Source organism: Papaver somniferum, chromosome 11, assembly GCF_003573695.1.
Source record: "Papaver somniferum cultivar HN1 chromosome 11, ASM357369v1, whole genome shotgun sequence".
Taxonomy (NCBI): Eukaryota; Viridiplantae; Streptophyta; class Magnoliopsida; order Ranunculales; family Papaveraceae; genus Papaver; species Papaver somniferum.
Window position 1 is genome coordinate 43,950,387 of NC_039368.1, and position 20,617 is coordinate 43,971,003.

The window sequence follows — 20,617 nt, forward strand, 5'->3', positions numbered from 1 at the left end:
GTCTCTCCACTGTTAAACGGATCAAGGATCTAAGGATCTCACTGACTTGTTTTATGATGGCGTGCTTGAAAGGTATGGGTTCAAAGCTTCCACATCTGAGTTTTAGATGTGAGACAGTGATCTAACGATTTAGAAGTCGCTTGAGCGGGAAGACATCCCGCAACGTCGTGCGCGATAGCAAACAAGATTTTAATGAAATCTCGATGTTTGGCTCATTGGATTAATTAGGGGCTACTAGGGTTATTCCCCTTTCGGGTAGTCTGATGAGGGGTGCAAGGGCGAAGCCCGCAACAAGTTTATGTGAATGTGTTCATCGTAGTTGAAAAACCTTGCCGATTGTGAGCCTACCCGTGGAGCAGTTCTGATTATTCCCGGTGGAGCAGTTCTGATTATTTGGTGCAAAATCACAAAAGAAACAGAAAATAGAACCAAATACATCAAGTGAATAACTAACATTACTTCTCAGCAGAATTGATTATAGTAAAGAAAGGTTTGAACTACATTTTCTCTTCTTCTTTCTACTCGTTCACTCATTGTACAAATTTATACACAACCTGTCATGGCAAATTACACGCTCAGTTTCGGGCGATAATCTGGTCCAGCGAAGGGTTTAGTTAAATCATCCGCACAAGCCATCCGAATTCTTTCTGGAGTTGCTGGATTATCTAGAGGAAACCATTCATTAAGTCCCACCTCTGCTCTGGCTGCTGTAATTGCATCTTTAATAGCGAAAAACACTGAGGTGGCAAGGAAAAATGGAGGCTCCCCTACAGCTTTAGATGAGTGTATTGCCTTCGGATTTGGAGCATCCTGTTTAATATTGAATCCAATAACGAAAGGAATGTAATTAGCAACTCCAAACCAAAATATTGAAGTTATCTTTGCTAGAGTTGTATAATCTGTTTACCTTCAGAAGTGAAACATTGAAATTGAGAGGAATATCATTCACAGAAGGAAGTTTGTAAGTTCCCGGGCCACAGGTGTAGAGATGGCCAGGTGGGATCCATTTGTGATCTGCATCTCCCCATTTCAGCTCTTCCAAGGCAACCCAACCCAAGCCTTGTACAAAAGCACCTTCAATCTACAAGATGACAGATTATAGCAATTTGTCACCAGAAGAGACAATCTGTCAAGTATGATCTAAGGGACCCACAAATTCAACCCAGTAACCCAAGTCACTCAACCCCCTCACCAAGAAAAAGAAGAAGAAATGATCTTGCACTAATGAGCTAACACAAGTAAATAGAGAACTTGAGTTGAAACTGAAACTGATAATCAGCAATATACCTGTCCAATGTCGATGGCAGGGTTGATGGAATGTCCAAGATCCATAATAATATTGGCCGTCCTTGTGTGGAAATCTCCAGTTAATGTATCTATCTCAACCTCAGCAAATGCAGCTCCATAAGTGAAATAACTAAAAGGGGATCCTTTACCAGTGTTCCAATCAAAACCGATATCAGGTGTTTTGTAAAATCCATGAGCAGAAAGATCTATGCGTTCGAAGTAACACGCCAATGCCAACTGATAACATGAACCATGCAGCACATTAACTCAATGTATCAACTTTCAATCTCTTATCAACCAAGAAAAGAGGAACCAAATTGCGATGAACAAGAAACATATTTATGGAACTCCATAAACCGATGCTATGTTGCTGGGTTTCAATCAGATGAAAATTGAAAAGTAAAATAAAAGATGATGCAAGAAATTTGGCTTTCAAATAAAACCAGGGAGCAAACATGTTAGTGAAATAACTAAGATCATAGTTGGAATCCCAAGTTGGTTGAGGCATAACTTAGGGAAAGTAGTAGTACAAACAGGATATCGTACCAGAAAAAAAAAACTATTGCCCAACAAGATCCTGAATCTACTCCAAACAAAAACAGGTTTATTCAATTACATTTTGGATACATCTTCACCGAGACAAAATCACAACAGCACAAAAACTAGAATCTCCCCACCCCCCCACCCACCACCACCCGGTGAGTTTCCTGGACATGGGAATGGACTTGAGGAAGTATTTGGAACATGTGTACGAGTTTCATACTCTTTTGGGTCTTTTGTCCGGACAGGGTTTTCCCAGTGTTGGTAACATCATTTAACGCTTGTGTTTCATTTCAATAGATCAATCTCACCAAAAAAACTTAAAAAAAATTGTGCTATTCTTTTATATCTCAAGACATGACATTGTTGCTGTAAGAATTTAAACAAACAAATACATGATGTAAAGATAGGATTACCTCAGCAAAGGAATTATGCTTATTTCTAGAGGCAATAGGCTCCATCCGAGCTTTTATTTGCTCACAGGCATCCAAAACTGCTGCCCCATACATATCTGAACTTGCAGAAGCTGCCGTTGGTGATGAATTTGGGACCTTAACAAAATGATGGAATATCACAGCATAAGGAAATCAAAACAGAAAGTGCTAATTTTCACATTGATGTCATACAAGTTACTTAGTTGTGAAAATTACCTTGTCAGTGCTTGTTTCTGAAATAAATATAGAATTGAGCGGAAGATGGAAAGATGAAGCGGCAATTTGAGCAACCTTTGTGTGTAGACCTTGTCCCATCTCTACACCCCCATGCGTCACTAAAACAGTCCCATCAGTATAGACTTGCACAAGAGCACCTGCCTGTATTCATTAGAAAGACCATGAGCATGTTCTTTTCTCTGTTTGAGGACTACGAAATATCAATCCCCATTTCAAGATGCTGAAGTGGAGATCCCCAGTTACTACTAAGAGATGAAGCCTAAATAAGTCACAAAATCGAGATTCAATGAAACGGGTACAAGTAAAGGTTCATTAAAAAGTTTACCTGGTTCATGAACTTCGATGTGAAAGAGATACCGAACTTTGTGGGAATCATGGCAATTCCACGCTTCTTCCAGCGATTTTGAAGGTTAAATTGATCAGCTTCCTTTCGAGCCTCTATGAAGTCGCACGATGATTTAAGTTCATCCCAAATCCGGGGCACTGTAAAGTTCTGAAGTTCCTGACCATAATGCAAAACATAACCTTCCTTCTGAAAATTAATTTCCTGAGAATAAATAGATTTTTACATAAGTTAGATTTGTAAACATAAAGAAGCAATGATCTATCAAAATACAGGTTTCCTGCAAACTTAAAAGCAGTGCAACTAGAGAACACTTAACTCGAATCTCTTCAGGGCTTTTCTTGAGTTCCACGGCAACTCGTTGAATCCAGTTTTCCGCAACAAGCATTCCCTGTGGTCCACCAAATCCCCGGAAAGCTGTGTTACTTGGCATATTTGTATAGCAGACCCTTCCTCTAACTCTCATGTTTGGTATGTCATAGACGTTATCTGAATGAAACATGGCGCGTTCTAGGATTGGCAGTGACAAATCGAGTGAATTTCCAGCATTGTTATAGATCTCAAGGTCTAACCCCAGCATCCGTCCTTCATTTGTGAATCCAACCTTCAAAAGAAAATAGTACTTGTGAAGCTAACAGGATGTAAAAGACTCTATGAAATGTAAAACAAGCACTAAAAGATAATACTTCACAAGTCAATGTAGGAAGAACATTATGTCATGCCGAAGAGTACTTCTTAAGAAACAGCATTTCACTTCAGTCCCAAAATTAGTACCTTGTACTTCCCAGGAAGCTATGACGTTGACCAGTTATCATCATGTCTACATCACGGTCTAATATAAGTTTTACTGGTCGATTTAAAAGATAGGACGGTACAGAAGCTGCAGCGGCAATGATGGCTGACCTCGTCTCCTTCCCACCAAACCCTCCACCGATTCGCTTGGTCTTGCAGACAACTTTTGACATTGGAAGTCCAAGAACATGAGAAACATAAATCTGGTGTTTCTGAATGGCCTGCAAAGGACTGTAAGTATAAGAAAAACTGAAACTTGAAATCACACAAAAACAATAACTAAAAATGGGCTAGCTCGAAGATATATGACCTACTTGACTAGAACTTCTTTTGATGAAACAACTTACTTGAGTAGATGATATCATATGGACTTCATTGCCACCATCCAATGTCCATACCAAAGTGCCCTGCGTCTCGAAATAGAAATGCTCTTGACCTCCAATATGAACCTCACCTTCTATAATTTTGTCACATTCACCTGATTTAAGACAGAGATCTACATCCCCTTTTATCAAGAATCTTTCAGTATTAGGATGATAACTGTTCGATTTTAGGGCATCCTTTATGGATAGAACTGAAGGCAGCTCTTCATACTCGACATGGACCTTCCGTGCCGCTAATTTTGCATTGTCATGCGTATCAGCCACAACTACCCCTATAAGCTGATTAAAAGCAAAACAGAAAGGACTGTTAGAGGCAGTGAAGACTGTATAGTACAGAAGGCAAAAACTTGAACTAGAAGAGAATGTAAAATCATAAGTGTCAAGACATTGAACGCTTCATACCTGACCGACACAAGTAACGAACTCTGAAGCAAAGAGTTCTTCATCATGAACAACTGGACCGATTGTATTACCTCCGGGTAGATCTTTAGCAAGAAATAAACCTGCAAACCCCGGAGAGGATTTGGCTTCTGAATCATCTATCGAGACTATACGAGCATGAGGCTTTCGGCTCAAGATTAAAGCAGCATGCAAACAGTCAGGAGGCGTGGCTGTATCGTCCACATACTCAGCGTCTCCAGTTACCTGAAAATAGTTATGAACTTCGACAAATTAACACCTTGAAACACCTCTTGGGAACTTGACAAAAAACTTCATTGCCGCCAACAATGGCAATGAAGTATTAAGGCCAACAATAAACGGACCTCTTGTAACTTGCCTAAACATTTACCGTTGGGTCGCAATCCTTGGACATTCTATTTTGACAAATAATTTATATCCTGGGACCTATTTTAGCTATGTCATCCAGCTGATAACTAAAATCAATGCTCACAAATGATACATTTATAAGCTTGCACAGCATTATTAACGAATTGAAAGAAAAAAACATGCATACTCCAGAGTTCAGACACTTGTACATAGTAAATGTAAGAATCAGAATGACACTTCAGATGAAAATGTAATTGTTAAAAAATACAGCATGGATTTCTTGCCAAATTGAAAATTATACGAGTTCATGGTCTCAAGAAAAACCTGGAGTCTTGATGAGAGATGAATCTCAGGTAAACCCACAGCGGTGCCTAGTTTCGTTATATCATAATTCTGACTTGCTGTAGGAAATGGCCTGCAGAAAGACTGTACGGCCGACAGATAGGACAATGGTACAGTTTCCTTGAAGGATTGTTCCCCCTCCATTTGATGTGAAACCCACAGGCAAAACTTGAAAAAGAAACTTAATGTTAATGATCTCCGGAATTCCACCATTCCACCAGGTGCACCATCTTTAATCACAATGTCTTCTCTCAGTTCTCTCAGAGCATCTTGGATAAGACCCTGACCCCAAATTTTTCCAGTAAGTAGCACTTCAGTTTTCGATGCACTTAGAGAAACAGGAGCCACCCCACCATAAACAATGGAGGCATCGGCAACTGCCCAACTACCTTCAGTAGTCTTTTCGAGGAAAACACGCATTCCAGCATTTACTAGGGCAATATCATCTTCCCTCCGATGAGCTTGCTTGAATTCTTTAACATACTCATACTGTCTAGTCCATGGTAAAAAAATCGAGAGTAAAATCTCATTGCTAGCCAGATCTACTTTGCGGTACCCTAAAAAGAAATCTTTTGCGTTGACTGTTCTGATGTTTCCACTGCAGTCAATCACTTGAAACCTTGCTCCAGCAGCCATCCATAGTGGGTTTAAATCTGATATTGGACTAGCAGTACAGATATTTCCACCAACAGATGCAACATTTCTAATTTGTTTTCCAGCAAACCATTTTATTTGTTCAACAAAAGCTCTACAAGCCGAAGTTTCATGACAAGCACGTTCTGCAGACACCTTTTTAAGAAACTTGTGGAGATCACTTAACCTTATAGCAGCACCAATCTCCAATCCGTCATCCTTGACATTTAAATTGTTAAGCTCAGGTACATGAGCAACAGAAACTAAGGCCTGGTACTTGAGACCCTTTAGCTTCATCTCAATTCCTACTTCCGTGTTACCAATTACAAACTTTGCATCAGGATATTTTGACTTCAAATCCAACACATGTTGGAGTCTGAGGGCGCGATACCACTTAATCCCACCAAATCCAGTCAAACTCAACGGCTTTAATTTCCTCAGTAGAAGCTCCGGAGGGAAAATATGTTCTTTCTCCCGGTAGGAGCTACCATCTATCTCATTGTACGAAACAGGCTTATAAATGCTGTTACAATTTTCAGAGTCTGGCGTACAGTTATCATCATTTATTACCTTCGTTCCACAAGAACATGGCTTCCCAGTAGAGGGGCAAATAAATTCACTCCCTGAAGGACTTTCTGAAGAACAAGGCTTTCCATTATCAACGTACAAGATGTTATCAGTTTTAGCAAAGACTCTAAATGCATCAATAATTGGCCTGTACCCTGTGCAACGACATAAATTTCCACCAAGGCTCTCCTCTATTTGTTCTTCACTGGGACATCCCCGATTCGACCTCAATAATGCATACATGGACATGATAAAACCTGGAGTACAAAATCCACATTGTGATCCATGAGAGCGCGCCATTGTCTCCTGCGGTTCAGTTCAGTGTTCAATATGATTCATCAGCTTTAACTTTTATTTCAATAAGAATTACAACCAGTGATGTAAAATATTATTAAACCTGGACAGGGTGCAAGCCTTGTCGACGGTTCCCAATGCCCTCTACAGTAATGACATGCATTCCTTCTACAGAATAAAGAGGAGTCAAGCATGCATTTACTGCACTGTGTCTGCAGTTTGCATAAGGAGAGAAAATTAGGATATGGAAATTTATTTTCGATGAAGGTGTCAAGCATCAGCTTGATGATATTATATGATTGGTCGGGATTCTCTCATTTCTACTAAATTGCTAGCAGCAAATAACACTTACGTTGTGAATGTGCAAGTTGTGCATATTAGTTGTACTTAATATGATTCCTTGTTGGACATGGGGATAAGTTACAGAAGGAAACGAGGGTAATAAAAAGCTGTTACGATATCAGTTCACTCACACAGTGTACTTTTGAAATTGACAGTTCCGTATGTAAAATTAAAGAAGTATCAGTTCACTCACACAGTCTTCTTTGATAATTGATCAAAATAAGAAACCATCACTGTACAAGCCCCACAACCACCTTCGCCACAGCCAAGCTTGGTTCCTGTCAGACCTATATCTGGAGTCCAGATAAAAGAAGTATCCAGACATGTTAATACAAGGACATCAGATCATTTATACAGCAAACAGAAAACATCTTTGTTTCAGATTTAGGGCGTGAAACCGTAAAATAGGATTTATCCCAGCATCCCGTGCATTCATCTCAATATATAATATGATACTTCTACCATTACACTAATAGTTCACTGAAAAAGCTTTAGCCTTTAGGATGATCATATTGTTAGAGATATATCTAGAAGCTAACTAAGCATGCCTTTCTTCATAATGAAACTGTACCATGATCTACAACTACGTTCCCAACGGTGCTAACTCAATAATTCCAATTCATCAACAATACAATAGCAACAACTCAAGATTGAAGTCCTTATCCAATCATGGGACTTATAGTCACCGAGTATGAGTCAATGTCAATATAATAAATGATGTACCTTGGATGGACCCTCTAAAAACATGAATGTATTCTTGGCTTAAAGGTCAAATGTTCATTGTGATTATCCCACAATATGTTCAGACAAGCAATTAAAGAAGATGCCATGTTAAAGTAAATAGCACTCGTCACTTGCACTATATTATTTAATATAAGAACCAAGAAATTGACTTTCTTCAGCTCAAATCAAGAATGACCCAGTACTATAACTTATCTAATTAGCCCGACAAAAATCAAAAAATACATCATCAAGCAAAATTTCAAAAGTGGGCAGTTAGTTACCTCTGAGATATTCAAGAAGTGTAAAGTGAGCTAATCCATTGGGAAGTATTCTACGAACACCATTAACATAAATAATTGCTTCCTGTTTTGACTCGTCGACACTACCACTTATTACTAAATCATCTTCATCAGTTTTCAACGATCCCATCGTCTGGATTCAAAATCAAAATCACACCAAACAAGTTTGTTTTGGTTTGTGAGTATCTGCTGCTACTCCTCTTTAATAGAACTAAGCGGCACCGCTAATTTTGGTTTCTAATCAGAAGAGAAATGAATCAAGAAGCTCAGAAAGGGAAGTAGGAATATACTGCACGGAAATGATTTGCTGATGTACATCAGATTCAGTTTATTATTAGTAAAAGGGTCGGTTATTTGAATAAATCCATTATTGACAGTGATGTAATACTTTTCTTTTTCTTTTTTATGGATAGCAGGTGGCATTTATCACAAGGGGGTTTGTTGTGAACATCAGAAGATGTTCGCCTGTTGGGGACTTCTCTGAGGGAAACAACGGCATCGTTGATAGAGCTAGCTGTTGTGTTGTGACCATTAGTTAAGCGCTCGTGTATACAAGGCACGATTCTCCAAAATAGGCTATATGTATGGGATGCGAGTGATTCTAGACCAGGAAAAATAAATAGATAAAAAAATTCGGGAATGATGAACACCGGTGAAGCACCGAGACATCAGCACAGGTGTCATGTCCGTGTTATATGTAAGTCGGATACGGGATGTGTATGAGATATCGGACATCCACACGACACACGTGTAAAAATTTATACTCCATTTTATCAGTTAAGTAATCTAGTCTCGCGAAAATTAGTATATAATAGTTAATTCTTCTACACGGGGGATAACCTAACGACGGCGTTTTTTTCATGTATTTGTGTGATTAATATATTTGATATATTATAACATTATAATCTTAGTATATAAAAATTATTTCATTGATATATAAACGTATCCTTATCCTGATGATTTTGAATTCTGCTGGTCCATGCGTTAGTGTCAGTGCTTTCTAGGATAACTCTTTTGGAGTAAATGGTGGGTCCCCTACCACTTTTAAGCAAAGGTTGTGAAATAAGTGTTTTTTGACATTGTATATACTATCAAACCTTACGAGAACTGAGTGAAAAGATTGTTACTTGGACTATGAGGAAATAAAAGGAGCACCCTAAACAGCTAATAATCTGCTCGTTGAAGTGAAATCAATCCTACAAATTGAAAAATTAAAAAAACCATATAAAGTGTTCAATCTTGTTTAAATTTATTATTTAAAACTAATAGGCTCGTGATATAATAAAAAAATCGATAAATACTTGGGCAACTAAGGATCAGCCCAAATCAATTATTATTTCAGCATCTGATCTTCAACCTCCTAGACTTCACTCTAGCATACGCTTTCATATGAAAGATTATCTAAAAGTGTTTGGGGTAAAGGGGGTGTTTCCCTTACCCATGGTGGCATCAAATTAGCTCTTTTCGATGGACTCATTCATTTCGAAAGAATGTGTTGAGCATCAAACTTATTTCATAGCCCTTGCTCTAAAGACATTGTAATTCATATATTCTTCATCACTCTGATGTGTTACATTACATCGTTTAGAACATTAGTTTCATTATACCATGTATCCGCCTTTTGAATAGGAAAATGATTTTTATTATGATTCTGAGTTGTTATAACTTCATCATCGTTTCAAGGATTTCCTAAGGTTGATTATCTTCAGAATCATCATATTCATTACTTGGTAAAGGCATAGTTCTGGCTTTGTTGCTAAAATTCTTCTTATTCATTACTGGGTTAGGGAAGTTTTGGCTTTGATCCATGTATTTTCAAGTTATCCACACCTTTGTGAAGTTCATGGCTGATTCATCCCTTTTTTGAAAATCTTCAATCATTTTTCCTTGAAGTCTTCTATCATGGTACACATGTGTTCACAAACACATAAAGAAATATGATTAGAAGCGTAACTATCCTCCTATTCTTGTGATTATTCTCTTATATACCTTCCACAAGGTTGTTCCTATGCATGAGAATAACCAAAAGAACTCGTGGAATATTGAAAATCACCAAAGGATTATACCTCTATTATGAATGGTAGTTGTTGTAAGAATGAGATTGAAAACCATACTGATTATCATTATTACATAATTGATCTTGTGTATCGTACATGTTATTTCCGAAAGGAAACTTGACTACACCTAAGAGAGAGAAAATAAATATAATAAAATCTAACTAAAATCTAAAAATAAAAACGAAGGTGAAACTTACCACATGTTTGCAGATTTTTCACCTGCTTTTGAAAAGTGGCGAACACCTTGAACGAGTTTCCAAGACCACCGGAACAAAAACAAACAAACTAAAAGCCTAAAAACACTAATGAAATATATTTTAAAACACTAAAATGAGCTAAAATAAATAACAAATCAATTAGCAGCTGCTCCCTAACGACGCTTAAATTTGATGGGTGTCATGAGCGCAACAAATTACTTCATTTATTTCTCACTGATACTGACAACTAATATATCGTTAGTTCTGTTCGTTCTCACAAGGATTTATGTAATTGAGATGTCATTCGGATTAGAAAGATAAGAATGAATGCAATTACTAAGAGAATTGAAATAAAAGACTATAAGAATAAAATATGATCAGAAAGTCATTTGCCGTTTGTTACAGCATTGCCCGGCTGAAACTGAAAAGGAGAGGGTGCCAAGTATACCACCTAATTTCATTTGGAAATTTGCATCGACAAAAACCAATAAAATCACCATGTCAAACTAAAGGTTCGTGTACCTGATTGTGTATAAAGTTTTTCTCTTTTTTTTGCACAATTAATATGTATAGACCAAAGGTCCGTGTACCTGTTTGTGTAGAAGAATTCTTTGACGATTTCTAAAATCAATATCCAAGATCAATCTAGTCGTATCTGAATTAAGAGGTTCTAAATTCTAACAAGTATAAAACTTGCACTTTAGAGTTTTTTCTCTTTCTCTTCCACAATCAGTATGTATAGAACAAAGGTTCGTCTACCTGATTGTTTAGTAGAGTTCTTGGACGATCTCAAAAATCAATATCAAAGATCAATCTGTCGTATCCGGATTTAAAGGATACGAATTCTAACAAGTATGAAACTTGCAATCTATCTTTCAAATAATAAGGACTTAGAATATCTAGATTGATCATATACTCCATGTGTTATTCCTATAAAGATAAACAATATAACGCGAAAAAGCAAAACACATGACACTATAAATTTTGTTAACGAGGAAAATTATTGTTAGAGCATTGATTGGTCGAACTCACAAGTGTTGATATCTCAAGTTTTTTGTCAAATTTATTTGATCAAAACTATATCTTGATTTCTAGTCTACATTTGGCCAAGTCTCGGATTAAGATAGAAGTGTGTAGTTGAGTACCATACATCACTACTTTCTACCGTTTGAATGCGAAGATCAACAAAAGCTTTTGGATAACTTCTTTTAAAAAAAAGGTAAGTGAAGACTGAACCACCTATTACTCAAGTTTTCACCTTTCTATCTATGAGATAATGTCGCGTGACTAATTTAGAACTACATGCATAATAGAAATTTCGAGTCAAGTTTATCTTGATTAATTGTTCTCGAAATATGTTAAGCTTAAGAACATTTGTCCATACTTGATAAATTTGGTTAATAACAACTTATTGTTTATGACCTAGATTATGATTCGAGATTTAATCATTTGAAAATAGCCTGGAACAGTGATATGTGTCATTGATGTTATTCGGGAATGTTTCGAGTCGATTATTAGAGAGATATAGAACTACTGTAAATGTGGATACAGAACAGTATGCATACCAGTTCACATAATGAGACAACTGTTATAAGTCGGAGCTGCAATACATGTACCCAGTACACGTACCGGCATATCTATGGTTTGGCAGTGACTTTTTGGTACGTATACCCGGTATCCGTACCATAGAAAGTCCGTTGACTCGTAAACCAGGACGGTAGTATGCAAACCATAAAAGATCTGTAGGTTTCCAAACCGGAAAGGTAGCATACGCAGTATGCAAACCGGAAAACATTTGTGGATTCCTGAACCCATTTTTTGTCTTAAGGGTATACAAACTCGGTACACGTACCAAGTTATCAAATATAGGTAGGGATCGGTTCTACCATGACTCCCATCAATAGCTAGGATCGGTTCTACCATGTATCCTAAAATATGTAAGGATTGGTTCTACCAAGGTTCTCAACATAAGTGAAGATCGGTTCTACCGCATATCCCAAACTAGGTAAAGATCGGTTCTACCGTAACTCTCAAAATAAGTCAAGATCGATTCTGCCGAAGTTATTACCTAGATTCGAATTAGTCATCTAATGGATATTCAGGGAAAACCGGACCAAAAAGCCTATTGATTTCCTTTCGATTATGAAATAAGTTTCATATATGTACTTCGTTTAAACATATATAATATAATCGAACATAGTTTCCTAGGATGAAATCACACTTATATCCAATACACAATTAAGTAACGAGTTACATAGGTTATGTCGATGTCACATTTACGAAGTTCAAAAGATAAACGTTATACTTCGTAATCAAATAGTGATCCTTGATACTTTGAACATGCTAATTACCAAGTCCGATACTAGAGAATTAAATATAACCTCACATGTTATGTTTTCAATCTTAAATGACTTGAAAGCAACGATAGAATGTAAACAAGTCAAGTCAGTATCACAATACCTCAAGTGGAAGGATGATATATTTGTTGTAGTCGATGCGTCTTCACGATCTTCAGGTCTTCAGAGTAATACTTGTATGTCTTAACATTCGTAGACTTTCAAGTCTAACCTAAAAGAAGTTGGTCTCTAGTACATTTAATCAAGCGACTCTAATTGAGTTTTGATACTAAAATATGACAACCAAAATTGACATATTAATGCTTGATGGTCAACCGAGCAATCCTCTAACATTGGGAGTTAGATTACTGGTAAGTATTGGACTCGATGGTCGTCCAATAAAATTATTGATGTTTATCAGAATTATCATAAATCTGAAACCTTAATTTTGGAGAACTCTTATCCAGGAGATGGAGAGTTGTTCAATGTGGGTGGAAAAATATCGACCAACCAATGGGTATAATGACCTGTTGTTGGTGGTGGAGATACCGGCAGTGTATGGAGAATTGTCCAAATGGTGGAAAAGGATTCACCAAAATATGGAGAAATATCCAAGATATAGATAATTATCCAAAATAATCAAGAAGTGTGGGACCAACCGGCCATGATGGCCAAGTGGACCGTGTGGTCATGGTGGTGTACGGTCCACCATGTTAGACATGCGTCCGTTCTTGGGAATTTAGGCGTTTTTGTTGGACACTTGTGCAATATTATGGATTATTATAAAAGTTTGATCTTGACTGAAACTGTCATTTTTTTTTGCATGAACGAGCAAGTAAGACTTTGCTCACACGTCCAATTTTTTAGAATATTAAAATAATAATATTTCAATACTTATTGGCGTAACTCGTGGGACTAGTTTTTTTTTTTTTTTTTAAGAATTGAGCAATATTTGAAGAAATATGGAAAACTAAGAGTTTGCATGAATGTGGAAATAAAGAGATGTGGATAACAATAATGAAATCAAGAGATGTGGATAATAATAATAAAATAAAATAAAAGAAGTGGAGAGGCATGGGACTAGCCAAAGTCGTGGCATAGCCTGCCGGTGGTCTTGTCCCATGCGCCTCTTTCTTTCTTTTTTATTTTTCTTTCCTATTTTGCATAGATCTTCAAGTATCCTCATTCGTCCATATTTTTGGGTGCTTGTTCGTGCATTATTACTAAGTACACTCGCACCATTTTCTCGAGGCTTACTCGGTGGTGGCCAATATGTTAGAGCATTGCTCGGTCGAACTCGCATGCGTTGCTATCTCAAGCATGTTTGTCAATGTTAGTGATCAAGACTATAAGTCTTGATTTCTAGTCTATTATAGATAAGTCTCAGACTAGGATAGAAAGTGTAGTTGATCTCAAGGACTTCATGGAGATTCATCATACAAGTAGAAGAACTACTCAAGGAACCGGTGGAACTTCTCGACAAAAAGGTATGTGAAGACTTGAACTTATCTGTCACTCAAAAGTCTATCTCCTACTCTTTGAGACAAGAAGCCGTATGATATATATATATATATAGACTTGGATTATACATATTGGTATTTCGAGCCGAGTATACCTCGCCTATCTATATCTCGAAATATGTGTTGGTAAGATTTTCGCTTCGATCAAGTTTATCTTTACCATGTGACGAAAGTCATGATATGTTTCAATCATCTTGAAAATTTCTTTGACGAGAAATGATGTAACAACTATATAACATCCTCTAAGAATGTTTCAATGATTGAAATGAGAGTTTAGATTACATAACCAATGGTGGACATAATTATTGTTTTGGAAACACATTTATGTATAAGTCCTATTCATTGAACCAAAGTTTGCAAACTTTGTTGATCAAGACAACCGGAAGAATGGCATGAACCAAGTCCGCGAACTGCCGAAGTTCTTAAAATCGAGAATTTATGCTGGAGTTGACAAACTACTTGCGTGAAGCTAAGTCCGCGAACTCAGTCCGCAAACCCAGTCCGCAAACCGTCGAAGTTCTCAGACCCGAGAATTTTTGTCGGAGCTTGTAAACTTTGCCCGGTAGCTTAAGTCCGCGAACCTAGTCTGCGAACTTGAGAAGGTTATATATCTGAAGATGATTTCTGAACTTAAACTTAAAACACTAAGGAATGCAGTTTGTAAACTTAAAACACTAAGGAATGCAGGTTATATATCTGAAGATGATTTCTGAACTTAAACTTAAAACACTAAGGAATGCAGTTTGTAAACCGTGGCTATAAAAGTTCATTAACCGATTCAAGTGAATCAAATCATCTTTGCTTCAATTGTGTCTTGTGTAGTGATGTATTTTCAAAGTTGTTGTAGTAAAAAGGTTCGTTGAGACTTGTGAAGGAAGATTATTTTAGACTTAATTTTAAATAAAAATATAGGAAACTTAAATAAAAGTGATATGAAAAATATGGAGAAGACTGGGGCTATGGATTCCACTAATTACCAATATCAAAGTGATTTTATATTCTATAATTATAATTATGCAAATCCTTCATTCAAATTGATTCTAAATATTGCAAAAGCTGATTTGTTTTAGAAATAACAATTGTAAATCGAAAGTATGGGACATCAAAACCCTAGGCTAGCATGCTCCATCAATTGAAATAACAATTGTTTAACAAAAACCATTTTTTTCTATTTATTTATCAAGGCAAATAATCATATAATAATTGCATAAATTAAATAAAATAGAGATTACCACATTTTATTGGCGAAATAGCTTCCTCCGTCGCCCCAGAGGATGGGTTTAACTCATCATTGTATAAACTTGCTCAAAGTATTGATTCATGCTCAAAATTTGTTTACAAAGATGAAATGGAGAGAAAATAATGAAAAATCGGGTATTTTCAACGTTTATAATTGTTGCAAAACACTGTTACAAAGAACGATAAAAGAGAACTGTTGTTGTTGTCTCTCTGCGACCCTCACGTGTCTGTCGTTGTCACTGTTGATAAACGACTGTCTTCGTCAGTCTGTTCTTCGTGTTCTTCAGTTCTGCAGCAGCAGAAATGGTGTTCTATGCAACTCGATTTTTCGGCTCTGTGATGCTCTCTAACTCTCGCAAACTCTCCAGCCCTCCTCGCATCAACTCCATTCACTTATTTATACCCAACAGCACCGAGATATTCCTGAGTGAATGCGAATAATCCCGTAATAATTATGTTTATCTTCCACGGTCTGTTATGAGAATAATCTTCCTTTTTTTAGCTTCATCACGCGTCTGCATGGTTTTGAAATACTCCAACACACTCAGTAAACAATCAAAACAACTTCAAGTCCCTCCAGCCACACGCAGAATTCCCAAAGATAACTCTAAAAATCTCGATAACTCATGTACGTGCATATGCCTTGTTCCTTCTCACTGAGAATCCATCCAATTTCGTTTGACGAAATCACCCATATCCAGCCTGTTAATGCTAGTCGCGTCATCCCAGCAAATCCCATCCATCGACTCTATGTGTAACATGTCCAAAATCCGATCGAAAATTCTGCAGTTTACTGCTCCATTTTCCGCCAAATTTCGAAATTTGAATTTGAAGAAGATGGGTGATGTGGACAAAAATGGGCTACGCATAACCTTGGGTGTCCCTTAGCCAAATCTGGGGTCCGTATAGCAAATGTCCTCCAGGGGTCCAAATAGCATTTTTTGAGCAACTTTTTCCACACAAGTGTATTTCTCCAAAAACACCTACACAAACATAAAAACACCATAATAAGTAAAAAATCAAGCGCTAGCAATAGAGACACTGAGGACAATTCATACACAAAAATGTGTCTATCAAATACCCCAAAACTTATTATTTGCTAGTCCTCAAGCAAATATAAAATAGAAATAAAATCCTAACTCACTGTCGCAGGCATCGTCGATTGCATTTAGCATATGCAATAAGCCTTTAAACCCCTAGGTGTCCCTAGTGGCGGAGTGTTGTCTCCGGAGGGCTTACCAGAGGTATACCCACAAAACCTTTATACTCCAGACCCTAGCTATCTACACAGAACCTTGGAAGGCACTAAATAATCTCCTTGGTTGGCATACTTATTGACTACAGGAGGAAGTACCCTGATGCGAAATTCCAATTGTTGTACACGAGTTTGCACTCAAGCATACTAAAATTCATATGAAGTGACAGAGCTCTACTCAGATAGTCGCACTATGGACATCAATATCCGGAGTCAAAACTAATCACATGGATAGATCAAGAAGATGGATATAGAAAAACATAGATGGTTTTGATGTTTACTAGGTGAACGGTGTTTCTCATATCTGTCTGAAGGCCTCCGCCAAAATGAACCTATCCTAATGGACTGAGATACCGGTCTGACTAATATCAGCACACTGGCATATACAAGGGTACCAGTGGTTGATAATCCTAACTCTAGGTCAACACAACTGGCATATACAAGGGTACCAGTGGTCGACTTTATTGAATTTATTCCAGTTGGTCTAATGGTCTGGTTTTTTTTTTTTTTTTGTATATCAATCACTCTACTTCACCCTAGCATTGGTAACAACTTGAATCGTGAGCCCCACCTAATCACTTAGAGAAACATAGTTTAAAAACAAAACAAAATAAAAACAGAAGTGAAAAGGACTCAACGAGATATGGTGAAACTATCATGTTATTTCTAACACCTGAGCTCTGTGTTTTTATGAATAGACTCTTTAGATGTTGTCATCTAGTCAGATTGGTTCCTCAACTCCTATAACCAAAATGCTTCCATCCACTTAGATTGGTTAGTGCCATCCTTAATAGGCATAAATTTCTAGGCTCTGGAGTTTATTTATTGCAACTAAAAGCTAACAAAAAGTTTCTTCCCCACCCCCAAACTTAAATCTAACATTGTCCTCAATGTTTCTAATGAAAAAGAAATACCAAACAGTAAAGTAACATGAGGAATTAGTAAAGAGAGAAGTCGGAAAGATAGTACCTGGGTGAAGAGAGAAATCAAAAACTAATATACAACAACATACAATCGCCTCGATGGTCAATCAAGGGTAAACAGGGTCCTCCAGAGGGACCTCCTCAATATCATCTGTAGGAAAGGGCTCTAAAAAGGGTTTCAATCTCTGACCGTTAACCTTTGAAGAACTACTACCATCTGGTGTCTCGATCTCAACAGCTCCATGAGAAAAGACAGTGCGAACAATAAAAGGACCCGTCCACCGAGAACGTAACTCCCAGGGAAAAGATGCAAGCGGGTATCATACAGAAGAACTTTTTGACCTGGAGAAAATGACTTTCTTAAGATATTTATATCATGCACAAGTTTCATTTTGTTCTTGTACTCCTTAGCACTATCGTATGCATCTCTACGAATCTCTTCCAACTCATTGAGCTGGAGTTTCCTATGGGCTCCTGCCTTGTCAAGTGAAAAATTTAGCTGCTTAACAGCCCAATAAGCTCTATGTTCTAACTAAACAGGTAAGTGACATGCCTTGCCATACACAAGTCGATAAGGTGACATTCCAATGGGGGTCTTAAACGCAGTTCGGTAAGCCCATAAGGCATCAGTAAGCCTAGACGACCAGTCTTTCCGATTAGGATTAACTGTTTTCTCTAATATACGTTTTATCTCCCTATTGGAAACTTCTACCTAACCACTAGTCTGTGGATTATACGGGGTAGCTACCTTATGTGTAATACCATATTTCTTCATCAAAAGCCTAAAAGGCCCATTACAAAAGTGCGACCCTCCATCACTAATTTAGCTCGCGGTGTACCAAAACGTGTAAGTATATTATTTTTCAAGAACTCAATCACAACCCTATGGTCATTGGTTTTACACGCAGCCGCCTCAATCCACTTAAAGACATAGTCTACAGCGACAAGGATGTATAAGATACCAAAAGAATTAGGAAACGGACCCATAAAGTCAATACCCCACACATCAAATACCTCCACAACTAAAATAGGGTTCAAGGGCATCATGTTCCTACAGGAAATGGTTCCCAATTTCTGGCAACGTTCACAAGTCACACAGTAACTGTGGGAGTCTTTAAACAACGAAGGCCAATAGAATCCACACTGCAATATCTTAGCAGCAGTTTTCCTAGCACTAAAGTGACCCCCACAAGCATGATCATGACAAAAGGAAATAATACTGGACTGGTCACTCTCAGGTATACATCTCCTAATAATCTGGTCTGGACAATACTTAAACAAATAAGGATCATCCCAAAAGAAGTGCTTAACCTCCGCTAAAAACCTAGAACGATCTTGTTTACCCCAATGTTGGGGCATCCGACCGGTAACAAAATAGTTCACTATATTCGCATACTAAGGTAATTGGGTAACAAAGAAAAATTGTTCATCAGGAAAGCTATCCCTTATAGGAAAGGAATCATTAGTGGAACTAACAACTAGCCTAGACAAGTGGTCTTCTACAACATTTTCGGCACCCTTTTTGTCTCTAATGTCTGGAGAAAACTCTTGCAACAAAAGGATCCACCTAATCAATCTAGGTTTTGTATCCTTCTTAGACAAAAGATATTTCAAAGCAGCATGATCAGTATATATGATGATCTTAGAACCTAAGAGATAGGGTCTAAACTTGTCTAAGGCAAACACAATGGCTAACGGTTCCTTCTCAGTAGTGGTATAGTTCAACTGGGCATCATTCAGAGTTTTGCTAGCATAGTAAATCACATGAAGTAATTTGTTTTCTCGCTGACCTAGCACAACACCAATAGCATAATCTGAAGCATCACACATGATCTCAAAGGGTAGGTTCCAGTTGGGTGCCTAGACTATGGGGGCGGTAGTGAGTAAATTCTTAAGCTTCTCAAAAGCCTCTAAACAAGCATCATCAAAGACAAACTTAACATCTTTTGCAAGCAAATTGCAAAGAGGTCTAGAAATTAAGCTAAAATCCTTAATGAATCGACGATAAAAACCTGCATGCCCTAAGAATGACCTAATATCTCTTACGGTTTTTGGGACCTGTAAAGTCTTAATCAGGTCAACTTTGGCTTTATCTACCTCTATACCCTTAGAAGATACGATATGCCCTAAAACAATTCCTGAACGAACCATGAAGTCACATTTCTCCCAATTAAGCACTAAATTCTTTTCCTTACACCTAGTCAACACTAGTGACAAATGATGCAAGCACTCATCGAAAGACGAACCAAACACTGAAAAATCATCCATAAAGACCTCTAAGAACCGTTCTACCATGTCAAAAAATATGCTCATCATGCAACGCTGAAAAGTCGCAGGGGCATTACAAATCCCAAAAGGCATGCGTCTATACGCAAAGGTACCAAAGGGATAGGTAAAAGTTGTTTTCTCCTGGTCTTTTGGGGCAATAACGATCTGATTATATCCAGAATAGCCATCTAAAAAGCAGTAGTGACTATGTCCAGCTAATCTCTCTAGCATCTGGTCGATGAAGGGAAGGGGAAAGTGGTCCTTCCTAGTGACCTTGTTCAATTTCCTATAGTCAATACAAACACGCCAACCTGTGGTCACTCGGGTCGGGATTAACTCATTGTTATCATTCTGGACTACAGTAATACCGGATTTCTTGGGAACAACCTGAACGGGGCTGACCCACTTACTGTCTGAAATGGGGTATATAATGCCTGCATCTAACAACTTAAGGACCTCGTTTCGAACTACCTCTTTCATATTAGGGTTTAGTCGACGTTGCATCTCCCTAGAAGGTTTGGTATCACTCTCTAAATAGATCTGATGCATACAAACAGTGGGACTTATACCCTTAATGTCAGCTATGGTCCACCCTAAAGCTTCCTTGTTGTTTTGAAGGACGGTTACTAGCCTACTTTCCTGGTCACTATCCAAGACGGAAGAAATAATCACAGGTAAAGTCTCAGACGGGCCTAAAAACCTATATTTCAGGGAATCTGGCAATGGTTTTAGGTCCAACTTAGGAGGCTCTTCTAACGAAGGAACTAGGGTAGACTCAGAAACTGGTGGGGGTTCGACTTTAGGTTTCCATCCATTACTAGTATCTAACAAAGGGGTT

The 20,617-nt window shown here is 37.7% G+C and overlaps 1 protein-coding gene across 1 annotated transcript; it reads right to left on the bottom strand.

The window, feature by feature from the left end:
• Nucleotides 1-423: 423 nt before the first annotated feature.
• LOC113320865 (xanthine dehydrogenase 1-like) lies at nucleotides 424-8,489 on the bottom strand. The gene is made up of 15 exons (XM_026568760.1): nucleotides 7,967-8,489; nucleotides 7,156-7,255; nucleotides 6,724-6,832; nucleotides 5,109-6,632; nucleotides 4,419-4,661; nucleotides 3,981-4,295; nucleotides 3,623-3,854; nucleotides 3,574-3,575; nucleotides 3,161-3,463; nucleotides 2,824-3,045; nucleotides 2,478-2,639; nucleotides 2,244-2,378; nucleotides 1,288-1,524; nucleotides 908-1,081; nucleotides 424-810 (listed from the first exon to the last, which is right to left on the bottom strand). The coding sequence occupies exons 1-15, from the start codon at nucleotides 8,112-8,114 to the stop codon at nucleotides 568-570; spliced, it is 4,149 nt and encodes a 1,382-aa protein (XP_026424545.1). The 5' UTR covers nucleotides 8,115-8,489; the 3' UTR covers nucleotides 424-567.
• Nucleotides 8,490-20,617: the final 12,128 nt, after the last annotated feature.